Below are 20,988 nucleotides of genomic sequence, written 5' to 3' on the forward strand. Positions count from 1 at the left end.
ACCTCAAAATTCTACTTAAGAACAGTACTTGAGTAAATGTACTTAGTTTCTTTCCACCACTGGGGATAGGACCATAAAATGGCATTCCTCTCCATTATGAACAGCCTCTGCTTCAGTGTAGAGCAGTGCTTCTCAAACGTTAATGTCAACTAAGGAGACCCACATTTATTTATTTTACATTTTTGATAATTTTTTTCATGCCAGAAAAATATGATGACAAAACACAATTTGCAAGGATAACTCAATCCAGCTACTAAATCATTCTCCCCCTGTATTCCCCACACTCGGGGCCCAACAAACAGCCGAGGCTGATTGTGTAGTTTGTTTGGCAGACAGACCAGTAAGCAACACAGCTGCACCAAACAAATTGATAATGAGTGTGCGTGATTTTCATGTCCAGAGCCAAGCGTGCATGGCCAATGTTCAAGCATGATAAGACAGTATTGACACACCTAAAATCTAACACACCCATTATTAATGTGATCAGCTAAGCTGTGTTGCTTACATCACCGTGTACTATAAGGTCGGTGTTATGTCATTTAAATGTTTTTATTACATCCAGAATGATCATGCGCAGAGCATGCCACACCAACATTTTTGCTGCTTGTATCTGTATGAGTGAGTGGCAAATAAACCCTCTTAAATACTGAATGCACTACAACTGCACTACATCTAGAAAGAATAGCAGTTATTACATGACTTCATATCCATGATCATATTTTAGGCAATTGAAGTCTTTGTTTTATTTCTATTGCAACATCCAACAAGTTTATTGCACAGTGCATAATTATGTTCTCCATATTGTGCAGCCCTGACTAATTGTACTGAATTGAACAAGCCTGAAATTTCCCTTGTGCTTTGTTTCCCATACAGTGCCTTCTCCTAGTGCCTTACGACTGGATGCCACCGCCCAATTCAGCACCGCCAGGGAGGTTGTTGCCATTAAGGACTACTGCCCGTCCAGCTTCACCACCCTCAAGTTCTCCAAAGGGGACCGCCTCTACGTGTTGGACACGTCGGGCGGAGAGTGGTGGTACGCTCACAACAACACGGAGATGGGTTACATCCCCGCGGCGTACGTGCAGCCCATCAATTACAGAGACTCCAACTTCAGCGACAGCGGAATGATCGACAGCATCGGGGACGCCAACGAGGAGGCGGCCACGGAGATGGACCTCCTGGGAGAGTGGGCCGGCGTCATTCTGAAACCGACCGCCCTCCAAAACGGGAACCCGTTCGCGACGTCGGCATGCGCCTCGACCAACCCTTTTCTCAACGGGGGCCTTCAGAGCTCGCTCGATCAGAACAGCAACGAGAAATCGGTAGATTTGCTTCTGTTTGACTCCCTGGCGCCGTCGACGGTGCCGAATTCCACCAGCAGCGCTGTCAACATAAACGGTTTCGGCAGCGGCATTTTCGACGTTAACCCCGTTGCCGCCGGCACGGGAACGGGGCAAACGTTGCGACGGGACAACCCGTTTTTTAGGAGTAAACGGTCGTACAGTCTGTCTGAGCTGTCGATCCTACAGGCACCCCAGGCTTCCTCGAGTTTCTTCGGAGGCCTGAAAGCCCCCGCGCCGGAGCAGTTCCAGAGCAGGGAGGACTTCAGGGAAGCGTGGCTCAATCACAGGAAGCTGGCCAGGTCCTGCCACGACTTGGACTCGCTCGGCCAGAGCCCGGGCTGGGGCCAGACGCAGCCGGTGGAGACCAGCATAGTGTGTCGCCTGGACAGCTCCGGAGGCGCCGTCCAGCTCCCGGACACCAACATCAGCATCCACATACCCGAGGGTCACGTGGCTTCGGGAGACACCCAGCAGATCTCCATCAAGGCCCTGCTGGACCCGCCTCTGGAGCTGAACAACGACCGCTGCACCACCGTCAGCCCCGTGGTGGAGGTCAAACTCAGCAACATGGAGACCAAAACCACCATCACCCTGGAGATGAAAGTGTCCGTCGTGGTGAAAATGGAGAGTCGGCAGACGACCGAGGTCATGTGCGTCAGGAGCGACTGTAAAGAAGGGCCCTACACACCCATCCCCCAGGCGTACATGTACGGGGACACCGTCCAGGTGTGTCTGGATAACCTGGAGCCTTGCATGTACGTGTGCGTCGTCGCTCAGTCTCAGTCGATACCTCCGGACACCACCGTTTGGGAGCACGTGGTGAAGAAGATCACTCTGGGCGTGTACGGACCAAAGCATATTCACCCCGCTTTCAAGACGGTCGTGGCCATCTTTGGCCACGACTGCGCACCAAAGACGCTAATGGTGAGCGATGCCGGAAAGCAGGCGCAGGCTGCTCCGCCAGTAGCGTTGCAACTCTGGGGCAAACACCAGTTTGTTCTAGCCAAACCCCAAGACCTGCGAGTCGGGGTGTACTCAAACATGGCCAACTACGAGGTGAAAGTGAGCGAGCAGGCCAGGGTCGTCAGGGGTTTCCAGGTCAAACTCGGCAAGGTCAGCCGACTCGTGTACAGCATTGCCTCGCGCACCAACGAGGATGTTTCGGATTTCACCTTGAGGGTCCAGGTCAAAGATGACCACGATTCTATACTCGCCCAATTTTGCGTACAAACCCCAACGCCGCCACCCAAGACAGGGCCCAAGACCTCAGTGACGAGGCGTTTCCTCAAAAAGAAGGAAGTGGGTAAGATAGTCTTGTCTCCTCTCGCGATCGCAACTAAGTACCCTGTTTTCCAGGACAGGAAAATCAGCAACCTCAAGTTCGGGAAATTAATCAAAACCGTCATCCGCCAGACGAAAAACCAATACTTGCTGGAGTACAAAAAGGGGGACTTTGTAGCCCTACTGAGTGAGGAAAAAATCAAGTTGAAGGGCCAACTGTGGACTAAAGAATGGTACATTGGATATTATCAAGGCAAGACGGGGCTCGTCCATGCAAAGAATGTCCTGGTGGTCGGCAAAGTGAAGCCCATTTACTTCAGCGGGCCTGACCTCACCACGACACTCTTACTGGAGCAGATACTGAGGCCCTGTAAGTTCCTCACGTACATCTACGCCTCCGTGAGAACTGTGCTGATGGAGAACATTGGCAACTGGCGAGCGTTCGCCGATGCCCTGGGTTACGTCAACCTGCCCTTGACTCATTTCTGCCGGGCGGAGCTAGACAGCGAACCGGAACGAGTAGCGTCCGTGCTGGAGAAGTTGAAGGAAGACTGCAACAACGCAGAGGGCAAAGACAGGAAGTCCTTCCAGAAAGAACTCCTGACTGTAAGTTATACAGTAGCCAATTGGCATCATCTCCGTCTCTTTTAATTGCTGTGACTTCGCATTTTGCCTTGTTATTGATTTCACAGATGTGCCTTGTCCTTCCATGTTTTAACGCTGGCATTTTGTTTAAATATTGTGTTTCTGTGGGCATTTCATTTCTGTGCATTCAGCTCTCCTCGACGCTGTCCTGCGGTTCCGTTTCCATGCTAACTGCCAGGGGACTTTTCACTCTCCTTTAGCACAGTTGTGTCTTTCATCTGCTATCTGCTTACAGCTGCTGGAAGCTATGGTCCAGCGCGCTAATTATGTGGAGAGTCAGTGCAGTCAATAAGTGCTGCGTAGGCACCGAGGTCTAATAGGGACCTGGGAGCTGTGGAGAGCTGCAGAATATTTTGCCCCCGAGCCCTTGCCCACCGAAGCCACTGTCTTTTTTTAAATTACACAGAGTAAGAGGTGCATTCGTAAATCCTGTTTATAGCTTGGCTGCCCTGATAACCCTCTGTCTTCGTTTAACCCCCCCCCCCCCCCCCCCCCTAACATATGAATCAAACCCTTCAGGGGGGAAAACAGAAAGGGCTGTCAAAACTCCTCATATGAAAAAGGCCCTGACTTGTCATCATCAAAGTGATTTTGGAAGCGGTGTGTTCACCACAAGGCGGACGTGGAGAGAGAAACCGCCAAAGGATATGTTAATTAACATCATAAACTCTTCAGTGACAGGGGCTGAAGAATGCGTTGCCAGGTATAGATTTAACATGAAATCCAATTACTAATACTAATGCTTTTTGCCGTCGCAGCGTTCGCGAGTGTGTCTTTTCTGAAAGGATTCTCCCCTGGCCTGTTCCTCCCTCATTTAAAAAGGTCAGATACCTATCTTGCAGCACTGTGTGACTCCGGCAGTGGGTATTATGGGTATTATGGGTATTATGGGTATTATGGGTATTATGGGTATTATGCGAGAGGTCGGGCCGCTGTGGGGAGAAGAGATGTGCCCGTGGCAGACGAGAGGTCGTGACCCCTCGACATAACCAAAGTCGTCCACCATCCGTATAATTTGTCACATCCCCCAAGGGTGCAGAGTGGGAGAATTATTAACCCATTTAGACCGGCAACGCAATGTAGATCTGCAATTGTTTTGACACATTTTAACTCCGATCTGTGCTTCTGGGGGTCCCTGGAACAACATTTGACTGAGATGGGCGGTCCGCGGCCAAATACATATAATTTTGGGGGGTCCTTGTTGACATGGAAAAGATAGATATGTATGTGGACCCCCATCTCAAAATGGGTTGTTCCAGGGACCCCCCAGAAGCAAAGATTTGAGTCATAAATGTTCGCTTTAAAAATATACATATTCAAAGATTTGCACACATTTTCACGATTTTTCAAAAAATAGCAGATCTACAAGCTCATAGCGCGGCACTCGGTTGTAGATCTGCTATTTTTGAATAGCCAAATAAATCTTAAAATTAAACAAATGATGCTTTCCCGTTCTTAAAGGGTTAACACGCAAGATGTTGAGAGGAAAAGCTCTCTAGGCTGAAATGCGTTTTCAGCTCCAGTAGGCCGAAATAATCTAAAAATGGCCATGTTTATGAGCGTGGACTCACTGTTTGCATATCTGATTGTTAACAAACGGATTGTTGGCGTTCGGCTTTTGGTTCGCACACACAGGCGAGGCAAACTGCTGATCTCTGTGCAGAGCGTAAAATATGCATACTATACCAACAATTCCTGCTACTTCAGTGTGCTTATTGTGCCCTGGAGACAGCCATTTTCTAGCGCCGCCTCGGGCGACGCGGATGGCAGCTCACAATTAGAGGCACAACTGAACTCCCTCCTTTATATCAAATCTCTCACTTGAGGCAAGGGCTTTGCGACCGCGTACGTTGTTGAGCGCAGTCCCTCGGGGCTACTGTACTGTACTAGTAGTGTATTTTCTGTTTTGGCTCTACAATGAAACATCTTCGCTGAAAATAGCTGATCTACTTACTTACAAGCAGTGGTGGAAAAAGTACTCATATTTTTTTACTTAAGTAAAAGTGTCGATACTGCAATGTAGAAATACTCTGTTACAAGTAGAAGTCCGGAATTCAAAATATACTTGAGTAAAAGTACAAAAGTATAGGTGTCAAAATGTACTTAAAGTACCAAAAGTAGAAAGTACTCATTAGGGCGCGGTCCCACCACACTTTTTTTTTTACCTATGGGGTGGAATCTGCCAATGCTTTGTCAATGCAAATGCATGGATTCATGGTCTTGCGCATCTTTCACTTTAATCCACGCATTTGCATTGACAAAGCATTGGCAGATTCCGCCCCCTAGGTAAAATAAAAGTGCGGTGTGACCGTGCCCTTATGCAGAATGTACCATTTCATACGTTTTCAAATGTATGAAATGTATACAAATCTTTTGAATATAGCAGATCTACAAATGGACAAAATGTATATAGGGCTGAAGTGGGTAATGTGTGTTTTGTAATAATAATCTAAATCTACAAAGTAACTAGTAGTTTTCATATATTTGTAGTGGAGTAAATGTACTGTATAATATTTGCCTCTGAGTACAGTGCTTGAGTAAATGCACTTTGTTACTTAACACCACTGCTTACAAGCTTGTAGATCTGCTATTTCCTGTGAAGGTTTTCCCCAGAAGGATGTTCGGGTTTAAGCTGTGGACTGATTCTGGTTGCTGGAAGCAAACATAAAGGTTGAGCCTATCATATATCATTTAGTTGTCACTTGCACTTGAACTTACTATTTTAATTTTAAATTGTAATGTTATAACACTGTTCCCGCTATTGTTAAGACTCCATTCTTCCCTGCATAATGTTTTCCGTTCGCCCCATTTGATTTAGCTTCATCTTTTTGATGATATCTCGCTGTGAATATCCGTTAAAGGTCATGGCCGTAGTACAGTGGAGCAGCCTCTGAAGAAAGGCTGGAGTATAAACACTGTAATTTACCGAGGGTTGTAAACACTAGTTACAGTTATAGACACAGTAGAACTTCAGCATTGGAAAGGAGGGGTAATATAAGACGGGGCAGAGAGCCGTGCCATTTCTTGTGGTTAGCACAGTGTAATTCATTGTTTTGTGTATGAGCCTACATGAATCTTTCAAGACTTTCATTTTGCAATCACGTTCTAAATTGCGGGTTTAGCTTTTGGGAACAACCAACACCAATGCACCAGCCTTTTGCAAATTAGCAATTACCAAGCTCAAGGGTATAGTTCTCGTCAAAGAATAGATTCCAAGGCACAGGGCCGACTTCTGGGTGAGTGTGTTCAGACTGTCAAACGAAATTTTCATTTTGACAGTCCCTTTTAATTTGTCCGCGTGCTTTTTGATGAGGCTGAGAGGAGGCTATGTTTTAGGGAGGAACCCAATCGGAAGAATTGTGGGCTTCTGAAAGATATGCCTGTTGTCCTGAAATATCTGAACGCATCCCTTGAAGAAAGGGATCACGCACGCTCACACACACACACACACACACACACACACACACACACACACACACACACACACACACACACACACACACACACACACACACACACACACACACAACACACACACACACACACAGATTCTCAGATAGTGGAACTGCATTGTTGGCATACTTCCATTAATTAGAGACACTACAGTACATAATCAAATATATGCATATTCACGTTGCATAATTATGTATTGCCAACCATGACCGGAAGTTGACTTTTGTTTTGCAAGCAAACCAGCAGAACAACAGAGATGCCCTGCTAGTCTCCTATAGTCTCCTCTTTAAACATTGCTTTACATTTTTCCTTTATTTGTGTGTGTTTTTATTGTCAGCTTCATATGCCTTTTTGTAGCACATTGAAAGTAAATGTTTGTATGCTAATTTAAGTATTAGCATACTAAATGCAGTCTGCGGCCATGCAGTAGCGAGACTTTAAACGTGTTATAATTCTCGGTCACTCTTCATTTGCCTGCAAGTGACTTTAATTGTCTTCCGTTCAAGATTTACGCACAGTATCAAAACAAAACTCCTGTTCCAAAATAACAAGGGGCAATTATGCTTGAAAGGTCAATTACGCTTGAACCTGTTAACCTAGCAAAACAGTAAATCATCCGGCGCTGCTCCGTTAATAATACATTTGAGGCTAATGTTCTGGACACAAGAAGACTTTTACAACATAATTCTCTCTCTCTCTCTATCCCAATTAATTCTTGCATCAGTGTCAGATTTTACATCTTGAAGACATTAAGATTTAAGACGATGTTTCACTTTGTTCCGTGTCAGCTGTTGAGAAGACCTCTCAGAATGACAGAGACATAAAACGTGCACACTTTACTGTACTAGACTGTGGTCTTAGGCGTTATACTGCAGCTTTAGTTATGCTAATGTGAATGCTTAACTCAACTGTACCTGCATGTAGCCCTACTGTAGTCCTAGCTGTAGACTTGCTATCTGTTTTTGATTGATCGAATACGTTGTTAACAGTTTGCAAAGACAAGCACAGGGAAGTACAGTTCAATACAAGGTCTGTTAAAGAGGATTTTTAACCCAAGAAAGCACTATGGCTGGGAAAAAACGAAGATGAGGAAAGTCAAGCTGTTGTAAAGTACCCGTCCTTCTTTTAACTGCAGTGTGCATTCTTCACATCAAACACCAGGTGCCATTTAAGCAAGTCGACCGGATTTTTAAGGTCACACATATATTCGATTTCCACACGCTTTGATCGATTGCTTGAAGTTTTAGGTTTCGCTCGATTTCCGTTGACACCTCTATTGATCACACAAAAAGGGAGACTCATAGACCAAGAGGTGCAAATACCGAACCACATGAGATAACTTAAGATAAACCTTTATTGATCGCCTGTGGGGAAATTGAGGTGTCGCGGCAGCAACAGCGCCGGAGTACAGATAACAGTGTTGTCAAGAGCCAAACCAAGACAGATGAAGAATAAAGATACAAACTAATAGTTCATGGTTTTAGTCACGTAGTGCCGCCATACGATAAGAATAAGAATAAAGAAAATAAGCCTAAAATAAAGTCGCCCAGACTCAACATAAAGTACACAATGTCATAGTTAAGCCAAATGCATGGTCGAGAACGGCCGAGAATAGCAGACCTACAAGCTCGTAACGTGACGCATCCGCAACGCGTTGTGAGCTTGTAGGTCTGCTGTTCTCGGTGCGAGACACCGTCGCGCCACAAAGTATGAATCGGGCTTTTAGACTACCCATGAATAAACCATGTCACACAGCAACAACATCTGGAGCTAAATGGACCCATGTACAGAGTCCCACTGAGCTCAGTGAGCTGCAGCACTCAGCCTGCCTCAGGATCCATGCTGAGGCATGCATGGTGCTGAGGCATGCATGGTGCTGAGGCATGCATGGTGCTGAGGCATGCATGGTGCTGAGGCATGCATGGTGCTGAGGCATGGATGAGAGGTTTTTGTGTAGAGCCTGACCAATGCCTGATTTTTGGGTCCGATGCCGATCCCGATTTTGGCGTCCTAGACCACCGATTATCAGTGTTTTGGCTGGGAATTTGATATAAAAAATTATATATTTTTTTTAATGTTTTTAATCAATTAAGCAATGTGATGCAGTGGGAGCTTGTAGATAGGCTATTTTTTTTACTTTGGAAAACTGAAATCATGCCCAAAATAGGGACACCAGGTTAAACATGGTTAAAAATCAGGACACTTTGGCTGCATAATCGCAGACACTGATCAAAAAAGTCAAATAATGATGATATTTCGGCCAGATCGATATATCAGTCGGGCTGTAGTTGTGTGACTGTGACAGCTGGTTACCAGAGGGACATAGAGAGAAGAACACTGTCACATGAGGGCCCAGGCGGCCGTTTAGAGCCTCACTTTGCCTATGGGTGGAGAAATTGGAGAAGCATTGTGTCCAAAAAAAGTACCGCCGTGTTCCTTTTGTCCTCAGCAGACATAATATAGCCATAACAATGTGCCATGGAAAAAAACAAATAGTGACAGCACTCTAAATCACAATGCTATCAAAGTGCATCGTAATGTGATTGCTTGTCTTTCTGACTTCGGAGTGCAGCGGTTGCCTAGAGCAGTGGTTCTCAAACTATTTAATGTCAAGGACCCCCATAACTCTGAGAGTGTACTAAAGTACAATCTTTAGTACACTTTCAGAGTTACAGACCTGTGAGGGTCCATTTGGAACCCCTTAAAGCTACCCCTGAGGGTCTCCGGACCCCACTTTGAGAACAACTGGCCTAGAGCAGTGGTTCTCAAACTTTTTTCATGTCAAGGACCCCCAAATTAATTTTGGCCGTGGACCCTTGTCTGAAAATATTTGTGGCCAGGGACCCCCATAGAAGTTTTTGTGTTGAAAATACAAATATTTTCAAGATGAAAAAAATTAAATAAAAGCAGATCTACAAGATTCACAACTTCAAATGGCCGATGCATAAAGGGTTAAAGTGGTTAAACACATGTGAATGCTATTTTAACTAATTTAGCTGAGCACCCTAAATGATTTATACAGTAATTAGGAACCAAATGGAGCCTTACGAGTCTGCAGACTGTACAAATGGAACCAAAAGGACCCAGTCCATTCGATTCCATTTTTGTACACTCTCTGAGTTAACCCATTAAGATCGGGAACGCATGTGTCATTTTTAGATGTCTTTGGCTATTTGAGCTTGTAGATCTGCTAGTTTTTGAAAAATCTTGAAAAATGTATGCAAATCTTTGATTATATCTTTTTTAAAGCGAACACAAAATGTTTTGTTCCAGGGACCCCCAGAAGCAAAGAATTGAGTTACAAATGTTTGCTTTAAAAAAATACATACATTCAAAGATGTGCACACATTTTCACGCTTTAAAAAAAAGAATAGCAGATCTACAAGCTCATAGCGCGGCACTCGGTGCCGCGCTATGAGCTTGTAGATCTGCTATTTTTGAATAGCCAAAGAAATCTCAAGTGACACAGATGCGTTCCCGGTCTTAATGGGGTAAATTAACAGAGGATCATATCTTACTGGGGAGCGTTGAAATAAATAACAAAAAGTTTAAGAATAATCACCGGCCTAGTGGTTCGACAAACAGGCTCGCTGTCACAAGCAACCCTAAGCGTAAAGAGTAACATATCTGCTGGCTCGGTCGAATTCGATTTTGTATAATAATGAATACGTAGCCATTGATTGCTTTACACACTGTTAGGCGATGACATGCATATATGAATTCTCAATGTGTTAGCTGCTCATTTGAGTCTGACTGTATGTGTGGAGATTTACATTATACAGCCCTCTGGCAGGCAGCGTATAACAGCAACAAACCCTGTGCCTCGGTCGGTATAGACTTTGGCAGAACGACTGGGGCTCCTCAAGGATGCGGGGTTACACATCTATCATGTTGCATCGCCCTGCCAAGTGGCCAATGGCTCAATGCCTTTCCCTGTCATTATTCAACTAAAACAAAAGCCCCTGGCCAGCCGAAACAGAGGAACACTGCCCCAGCGCTCTCTCTCTCTCTCTAGCTCTTGCTCTGGGAGACATTGTAACAACACAAGTCTTGTTTAGAAACACTGTACCAAAGGTTGCACGTTATGGTCCTCACACACCGAGAACATTAATTTTGTGTGATTAATTTAAACTGCTGTTTGTGTCATGTACATCCACACAGAAAGTGAACATTACACAGTGATAAAGTGGCGATATTTCTTTGTTTTTGTTTTTTCCAAACAAGGTCAATAGGTTGTGACTAAAAGCATCAACCTGTGTGAATGAAGCATCACTAAAATTAATAGTTTGATATATTATGAATTAATTAACAGTTTTGAATATTCACCAAAGCATTTTCGGATTGTTTATTTGTCTCGTGTAAGGAGGTCTAAGGACTATTTTTTAAGCAGTTCCTTAACGTTTATGTCATGTTATATTTATACAGAAACCCTTTGAGTGTGTGGGAAGGAATGGTCAAGCTGAGTTGGGTTGCTGTATGAACCATGAATAGGTTCTATGCACAGCAGCCATTTTGGAAAGAAATTGGGCCTCATCTTACTTCCTTGCAGGTGTTACCTATGATACTAAATGAAGGCTCAGTTCCATTCTGGTCAAACAGAGTCAGGGTTCTGATATTGTTGCATGATGGCTCACTGGAAACACTCTGCTACACCAGTGTGGTCCAGGGACCCTCATGGTTCCTTGAGGGGGTTGCAAATGTCCCCTTACAGGTGTGTAACTCTGAGAGTGTACAAATGGAGCCAAATGGACCCGTAAGGACCCGTCAGAGTTATGCGTGTCCTTGAAATTAAAAGGTTTGAGAACCACTGTGCTACACTAAATGGAACAGAGCCTTCATTAGTATCATTGGGAACACCTGTGAAGAAAGTAAGGAAGAGGCCCAATTTCTTTCCAATATGGCTCCTGCACATAGAGCCTATTGGTCTTTCTGTGTGTTTGTGGCCTCTCCAGTTACCAACACCGCGGTTATTCTTGTCCTTGAGTGACAGTGTGGGTTCTTGTCAATCGAGACTGCGTCGTCATTCGGTTGCCCTCGCCTGTCAGTCATGTGTCCCTTTCTGTCAGTCTGTCTTTGGAGGGCAGAATGGTTGTTAGAGTCCACGGTTTGTCCCCATTAACCCCCACTCAATCATGTGTCCTGTTATCCGGGAATTCACAAAGACCCCCAGACCCCTGCAGGACAGGTGACATATATATTTGAACAGGTGGGATTTATTTACCCATGTGCTGGATATGAGCCAGTCACGTGGCTGTGTGGCTGTGTGGCTGTGTGTGTGTGTGTGTGTGTGTGTGTGTGTGTGTGTGTGTGTGTGTGTGTGTGTGTGTGTGTGTGTGTGTGTGTGTGTGTGTGTGTGTGTGTGCGCGCACACGCACGCACTGCTGCAGTGTTTGTGAGAGACAGGGAGGAGAGGGAGTGAATCATTCCTCAAGCAAACACACTTGTACACAAACGTGTGCATGTTTGTTAGCATAATATGCAGGTAGGGCTGTTTACGATCAATTAGCAAGATCAGTTGCTTAGCAATTAATTGTGTAATTGTTTACCTTTTAGGCTTTGTAAACAAACAATTGCACAGGGCAGATATAATAAATAACTCAAATATTACCTATTACTGAAATATAAACATAAATGACTCACAATGACAGGGACCAATAATGAAAATACATGTAAATGGTCAAGCAGTGGTTCTCAAACTTTTTCTTGTCATGTATTTGGCCCCCATCTGAAAATGTTTTGTGCCAGGGACCCCCAGATGAGAAGATTTGTGAAAAGAAAATTACATAATTACAAAAAAATAATAATTAAATAGCAGATGTACTGTACAAGCTCTGCGGCAGTGTTTGTGAGAGACGGGGAGGAGAGGGAGTGAATGAGTTCACTCCTCAAGCAAACTCAAGCACTAACATACACACAAACGTGTGTATGTTAGCATTATAATGTTGCTGTCGGGCAGGAACCTCCTATATCTCCATGTTCTAACATTTTGTGTTTTTTCGTAAATGAACGTCCTACTTGATCATAGGCTACTACAGCTTCACACAAAAGCATCAAAAGTAGCAGATCTACAAGCTCGAAACGCGTCGCGAAGCGGCGCGTTTTGAGCTTGTAGATCTGCTACTTTTGCTATTTTTGAATTTGAATCCTGAAAAGTAACAGTTTTGGGCATATGAGCTTTAAACAATGTACAGTAGCCTTTTCTCTGCTGTGGCATTTGTTATAACACAGGCGCTCCGGCTCACAGGAAGGAAATTAGCCTACATTGTGGCTCTAAAGCAGTTTACTTATACAGTAACCCCCCGAAGGCATGCTGCTGAGATTAAAGACCACTGTGATATCTGGCTTTATGAAAATAGTTAGGCCCCACATATCCTTACAAATGACACCAATTAGGTTATACAGGGATGTACTGTATATATTCATTTGCTGCATTTTTAAAGACTTAAGCACACTGCTGAGTCTCACCTCGAAAGACCCGGTTTCTCTCAGTTAATACGGGAGGAGATGTTATGTAATCTTGACTGTAAAAGCGAGAAATAGGAGGTACTTACTGTACTTAGTCGTGTTTTACTAGACTGATTAAACTGTCTGTAAGAATTATAATGACCTCGGGGGTTTTAAGGAAACGTACTACTACTTCTAGTCGAACAAATTAGAGCATTACCGTCTACTTTTAGGCTACATTGTGACATCAGGAGTATTACCTCGGCTCAGGTCTAACAATCCTACATCTAGATGTTTCATGATTTTAAGGAATAATAATAATGATGAAAAAGGTCACTTTGGTAGAGATGAAAGACATGTTAACAGCATGTGGTACAGTAAGACATTAAAGGGATAGTTTACCCCCAAAATAACATTTTTTTCCTATCGATTACTCACCCCATGGAGACATGAATTCATGGATATTTTTTCGTTTTTGTCACATTCCTAAGCCAATAATGTGATGACCGGCAGCGCGTCCGGTAGGAGACACAAAGAGTCTCCTTTGGGTCTCCTACCGGAACCGCTGCCTATCCGCTGGTCATCACATTATTGGCTTAGGAATGTGACAAAAACAAAACAATATCCATGAATTCAAGTCTCCATGGGGTGAGTAATCCATAGAAAAAAAGTAATGTTTTGGGTCAACTACCGCTTTAAGGCTAAAAGGATAAGCCCCAAAAAGTCCTGTGGAATTGTTTCCATTGTGGTCCTATGTATTCAATTCATCAACATAGCAACAAATTTACACAATACTACATGTCATCAACAAGGAGAAAAAGGAAAAATGGCAGCAGTGAATGACGACATGTCTGCTTTTTATAAGCGACTTTTGGGCTTGTTTCTATAGACCTGGTTGCTTATATCTCTCGCAAAATCTGGCAACACTGGCTGCCTGCAAAGCAACGTGCAGTAGGCGGCTAATTTGTAAAAATATAATTTTGTAAAATGTAAAAGCTATAATAGGCCAATAGATAGATATCATTAATTTAATTCCTGCATTATTTCACCTGCGGTTTATCCAATATTAATTAATAATTATATTTGATTGACCCAAATCAACCAAAACTGCGGTTATCCGTGGCAACCGCGGTTAAAACCGCGATCCGCGCATCTCTAGTGCCCACATTGCAGATCGGCAGTCAACTAAAAGCGCCAACGTCAAGCACTACTACAAAAAACTAAATTTAAAGCTACGGGGCAAAGAACATTTCAGTTTGTGTAATTACAGCTGTCCACTGCGTCCAGAGGAAACTGTAAAGTGTTCACGGAAGACCTTCAGGGAGAGACACATTTCCCCCCAATAGTGCAGGAACAGACTCGGGGTGAGAGAGATGTACACAGACAAGCTGATTTGAAACTTCAGGGGGAGAAAAAAACGAAAAACGCTTTGCCAGCTTCTCCCTTTGGACAGCAGCTCCTGCTGCTGCTGCTCATTCAGAATCCAATCCTCAGCCAGCTGTCAGGTTTTTTTTTGAAGGAGGTGATGACACATGGAGACCTTCTAGTGGGGACACGTGCTGGACCTCTCCAGATGGAACCGATTGCTCGCCAAGCAAAATGTTGCACTGAAGAGAGTATTTTGGAGCAACTGACCCTGCCACGTTCAGCTGCTACGGACTGTGTCTGACACACACACACATTGCCCTGGTCTAACCTATAAGTAGCACTACACACACACCTTGACCAGGTTTGGCTCTATAGGGCTGAGCGATATGCATACATTCAAATATCACAAAACAGTTTTGCCACTTTTTGAAAGAATAAAAGGAGGCTTAAGTGATTAAAACCAGGAAAAGACAACACTTATGCCATATGGTAATACAATAATTCCAGATGATATCTAGTCCCTTTTTTCATGATATTGATACAATATTGATATACTGCTCAGCCCTATTTGGCTCCATATAATAATACATAATGTTGTGGGGGGTATTTTTTGTCACTATACATTTGCACATACTGTACTGTACGTGAGCAGTAGAGGCACTATTAATACAGCGCAGAGTGAGTAGAATTGTCTTGCTGGACCTTCTGATTCCCAAACAGCCTTTAGTGTGCTTTAGGGGGGTGCATTTCTCCTTTCCGACATGTCGCCTTTCCGACGTTGACGAACCCTATACCTAACCCTAACCGCATGCGGAAGCCACTAGTCGGAGTGGTGAGATGTCGGAATGGAGAGTGAACACCGCTTTAGGGTAGCTCAGTCGGTAGAGCTCTCGCCTTTGGATCATGGGTTTCGATCCCGGGCACCGCCAACTCAGCGAATGAGTAGCACGGCTTCGGTGTGTAACGGGATTAGACTCCTGCGTTCTCGGCTGATACCGACAATAAGCCCCTCCGACCTGCTTACTTACTGTGGTCACCCCAAATACAGTTGAGAGCCAGCTTTCTCCTATCGTAGATCGGCTATTTTTGGTGAAAATAGAAGGGAAAAAAAAGTCACTGTTTGTATTGTTGTTTCACAAAGTATATAGGACTTAAATGATTAAAACTGTGTTATAATAGTTATTTTTCAAACTAAGCACTTTTTCAAAGTTTATTCTTTACTTTAGTCTTACTTTGAGAAGCTTATTGTGCTACTTTTATGATTAGGCTGCTTTTTATTTTTCTTCTCGTTTGGTGTGTATGCCTGAAGAGAGTGAAAGTGCATCGCTGCATTGCATCATTTCATAGCCATGCCACAACCACCACATGTACCTCTGAATCGTAGTGCACAAGTATACATTATGATATTTCAGACCTTGCTGGGGAGAAAATGTCTGTGACGGGACCTCTTTTCATTTTAATTGAATACCCTTACTGCTTTAGGCCATTCCGGGTTTTTAGTCCATCTCACAGCTCAGCAGACACCAGTGTTGATTTTGACAGCACATTTTGATTTAGTTTTAGTCATAATTTTAGTCATCTGAAATGTTTTAGTTTGTGTCTACTTTTAGTCGACTAAATACCATAAGATTATAGTCGACTAAATCTACAGTTGATTTAGTCGACTAAAATGTATTTTTTTGCGGGCCTTGATGGCGTCGCAATGGCTGATTTTATACTTGGTTGCATGCTGAAAATAGCCGATCTACAAGCTCACAACGCAAGCTTGTAAATCTGCTATTTTCAAGCGCAACACCCGAGCGCAACCAAACATAAAATGACTTGTCTTGTAGTTCTACTGGATCTCTTCTCCACTCGTCCCTCCCTAACATTTTAGTCTAGCTTTTATTTGTTGACGAAATTGTCAATATATTTAGTCTTAGCTTTAGTCATTGTAGCTTAGTTTTTATTTAGTTTTCGTCAGTGAAAAAAAGTAACATTTTTCGTCATAGTTTTAGTTGACAAAATCAACACTGTCTCACGGCTCAGCAGACACCAGTTATCAACGTACCCCCAAATAGAAAGTGTCACTTCAGCGTCCGCCTATGATAGCCTGCTGTTGGGACCAGCAGGCTATATTAGCAGGGGTCGGGGGGTCGGGGGGGGGGGTCGGAGGACAAGGAGGTGGTGTGGACCAGCGGCGCCTGCAGGTCCATAACTGGCGCTTCTGTTTAGGTTCATAACAATGGGACAGGAAACATCTGCAGCTCTCTGATCCTCTCTGAGCAAGTAGAGACACATTCTGGCTCACTTCCACCATCTACCCCACCTCTATCGACCATAGACATGCCCCCCCCCACCACCACCACCCCTCTTCCCCGGGTCCTAACTCAAATTAGATCATTGTTATGTAAGAAAGACATCCAGCCAGGCCATGTGATATATGATTATGAGCCTTATCGGGGACAGGGCCAGTAATACCTGGGGACATCCAGTCATTTGTAATAATTGCCAGGATCCTCTGTGATTTTAAAGCCCATCTGCCATGTCGGCAATCTTTTAAAGTAAAAGATGATCAGCTCAATTTGGCCGAAGGGGATCCTGTGTTAACTACTCCATTTTAAACTCCCTGTGGTTCAGTTACAAAATCTTTTTTCTTGTTTCCCAGTTTTGCCCATACATCGAATTTAGATGTCACCACTCACCAGACGTTGTCTGGCTAGACCAGTGGTTATCAAAGTGGGGTCCTGGGAAGTCCAGGGGTCATTGAGGGGGTTCCAGGGGGCCCCCATTAAAATGTGTTAATATATAGCATCAAAATCAATGTAACCACTTCAGCTTAATACATGGGCTATTTGAAAATAGCCGATGTACAAGTTTGCCTTTAGGGCTTTGTAAACCAACATTGCACAGGGCAGATATGACAAATAACGTAAATATAAAAAGAAATGACCGTTACCAATAATCAAAATAAAGTACTATCGCCGTAAATTAAGTTAAAAGTGTCTAAAAAGAACACACAATGACATGTTGATGACGGAAATATGGCATTTCTGTTAATTTCATCCAACAATTTTATATATAGATGAGTGGAAATATCCTACTATAATTCTAGTAACCTCTGTAGTGGTGAGTAGGTGCGTAGGTGAGTACGTGAAGATACCCGGTTCTCCTCACTGGCTGGACCAATTGCTCTGATTTTGCACACAGCCATTGACCATTACCATCTGAACACAACTGTGAAGCCCGTTTTTCAATTTCATCAAATCTCAGCTTCTTATTAGCGTTTTGGTGTCAAACACTGTCGCCATGGCTACGGGGCTGCCCAGCTATGGGACGAACTGCCTCCCGGGTTGCCAGATCATGTGCGCATATCCCCCCACGGCTGCGCTGCGCCGACCGGGTATGGTCTAGTTGTAATAATTATGCTAAATAATTGCGCTTATCTCAAATAATTGCGATCAGGTGATTATTATTATTATGTAATAATTCTGACTGGCCAATGGAATTTGGCTTCCCTGATTGGCCAAACCAACCCATCAGCTTTGCGGATTGGCCAGGCATCGTGTGACGTTTGCTCTGCTGTACCAATGTAAGGTGAAGCACACATATTTGGACTTCATTCTGGTTACGGAGCAAAAGACGCCATCGATCCATTCAGGTTAGAGCTGCTGGTGTGTGCAATGTTGCATTGGACGGTGCATCTGAGCACCGCCAGAGCGGCCAGACACAACGTCTTTGGTGCAAAGACTTCTCTCGCTGCTCTGGCCGTCGGGCACAAGGTGTACTCCTTTGGATTGTCCGACGTTCACAACGACGTGCACGCCGTCTTCAACACAGTGTCCCTGCGCTGGAAGAAGCTTCCCCCGGTGACTACCGGAAGTCGCCCCGAAGTTCCCCCCGTCAGCTCCTACTACACGGCGGTGCTGATAGAGGACACCATCTACATCTGGGGGGGAGTCGGTAGCAGCACGGAGAGCTGCTGCAACACGCTCTATGCGTTTGACGTGGACACCCACCGATGGTTTAAACCGAGGATTTCCGGGACCATCCCGGAATGGAATTACGACCACTCGGCCTGTGTCCTACGGAAGGCCATGTACATCTATGGAGGATTTACCCAGGTGGCTAAACGCACTAATTACATCTACAAGCTGGACACCACGACAATGGTCTGGTCTTTACTCGACACCACAGGCACAGTGCCGCCTGCCTCGGCACGTCACTCTGCCACCATCATCGGGACAAAGATGTTTGTATTTGGGGGCATATGGGACCAGGACAACAACATCGGGGTGTTTGACACAGAGACCAACTGCTGGCTGAGCACGCCTACTGCACCGCTTCTTCCAGAGCCACGCTGCGCTCATTCGGCCTTTGCGCACAATGGAGAGCTGTACATATTTGGCGGCAACAACAATAGGAACCGAACCTTCAATGATCTGTGGAAATTCAACCCAGAGACCTTCTCCTGGAAGAAGGTTAAGCCCAAGGGGAAACGCCCTTATTCAGGGATTATGTGCTGTTGCATGGTGGGAGATCGTATCATCCTCTTTAAGGGATACACATCCAGAGGCACATACCACGGCGAGGTGGACGACGTGTATATCTTAGACTTGAGTCCCACTTTGAAGACCTTATGCAAGCTAGCGGTCATTCAGTACGGAGTGGAGCAGTCAGGACTTCCACACAACATCAGGTGGGAACTGGCAGGCATGACTACCAAGCAACAGCGAGCCCGCCAGAAGAAGCGAGCCCGTTTAAAGGAGAAACGAAACCAAAAGAAACAGCGAGCTCAGGCGACCCAAGAGATGAATGGTTAGGACGCTTACCACATGGGCTCCAATGCCTGACTGCGCCGGCCGGACCACCTGCTGCATGTCACTCCCCTGCTCTCTGTCCAGGTTTGCCTTATATGAGATCAGTGTAGAGCTGCAAAAAAGATGGGGCAGGAGGTGGTCGGTTAATGTGTGCTGGTTGTCAAGTAATTCGGCACCGCATCTTCCCCTGTCTTATCGAGACTCCATTGTGTCATTCGGACTAAATTGAATGCAGCACGGATTGGGTAAGTTTACTGTAAGGTCATCGGTATACAGAAGTCAATTATGGATAACTCCAGGTAATGGATCTAATTGTGTAGATGGAGAGGTACAGTATAGCCTACACTACACTAGTAGGCTAGGTTCCAATTCCCGACCATAAACAGTAGTGCTAAACGTATGCTTTAATGTTAAAACCGTGGAGGATGTGAGCTGTTAATTGCTGGTGGAAATACACTATAGATGCATTTATCATAAAAGAAGGGTCATAACTCTCATGGTTTAGTGAAAACGTAGAAGTTGTCTAATACTAATAAAAGCTCTGAGAGACAAACTCATGTTTATGTTCTTTGTATCAAATGTAAAAGTGAATAGAGGGGGAACCCTCAAATTAAAAACAGTAAAGGCAAAACTTATCTCTAAAAAGTTACTAATATGTTTGAATGTTAGCTGTCAAAAACCAGTGGGTCTACTATAAACAAGCTCTGTTCTGACTTGCAACTTTTCCTCTTCCCACATGCAAGGTGCATTAATGGTCCAGGTGTCTACTGAAGGCTAAAGGCATACTGCGTGTCTTCCTCTTGCCTTGTAACTTTATTTACCACTGCTGCTCAGTAGTAATGTTAAAGTAATACTAATTTAGATTATCTTTTATTTTAAGTATTTGGATTGGTCAAACTTACTTTTTTTTCTTTAATCCCCCTTTCCTAAAGAATAGTAATCAAATTGAATCGTGAGGTCAGAGCTTTACACCCCTAGACGTCCAGTGAATGCAAGAAACAGACACGTCCGTTTCTTGTTCAGGTCAGTGGATGTACGACTGCTGTCTCTTCACTTTTGTGTATGTTGATAGCCTCTGATCGTACATCGTGTATGACTGGCCTTTACTTGTGAGATCGTTGCCTTTGGACACTGACCTTCTTTTGACACTACTTTCAGTTGGATTACTTGTTTTTTGTTGTCGATTTATTTTTTCGCTTTTTTGTTAGATCTTTTGAGTGTTTGATATTTTGGATTCACCTTCTGGGCTTTTGGGGGTTTAAACTTGACTGTAACCTTTTCTTTTGAACCGAGTTGTCTGTGTACGTGAACCTCTTTGTTCACAGAGGGTTGTGTGTCTCAGCACGTCAGTGCTGAGGATCATGTTTGGTTCCAGACCCTGACAATTGTTATAGTTTGCATAGAAAACAATGCACATAATATAATGCATGTATTGTGAGCACCCGTCAGTATGTCATTATATCTTAAAGAGGGGGCTGATTTATTTGACGTCATATAGCCCAGCCCTATAAGTTTCCCTTACCTTTTTTGTTTAAAGGTAAGGGAGTCATCTACACTACAAGAACCTCTACTGGCTTAAGACTATATCCTGCCATGACCTTTTGTCCTGAGCATCTATTTAGAATTTTCCTCATGTCTACACGAGCAAAGACTGT

General features: G+C 44.2%; 1 protein-coding gene across 1 annotated transcript in view; it reads left to right on the forward strand.

The window, feature by feature from the left end:
* LOC311065041 (SH3 domain-binding protein 4) overlaps nucleotides 1-20,988 on the forward strand; it is a 67,901-nt gene that overhangs the window by 29,561 nt on the left and 17,352 nt on the right. The window contains exon 3 of the mRNA XM_084085210.1: nucleotides 874-3,230. Coding sequence (XP_083941336.1) covers nucleotides 874-3,230 — 2,357 coding nt within the window. The remainder of the gene's footprint in view (nucleotides 1-873; nucleotides 3,231-20,988) is intronic.

The sequence above is a fragment of the Gymnoscopelus microlampas genome (genome assembly GCF_963454915.1).
Source record: "Gymnoscopelus microlampas genome assembly, chromosome: 17".
In the NCBI taxonomy this organism is placed as follows: domain Eukaryota; kingdom Metazoa; phylum Chordata; class Actinopteri; order Myctophiformes; family Myctophidae; genus Gymnoscopelus; species Gymnoscopelus microlampas.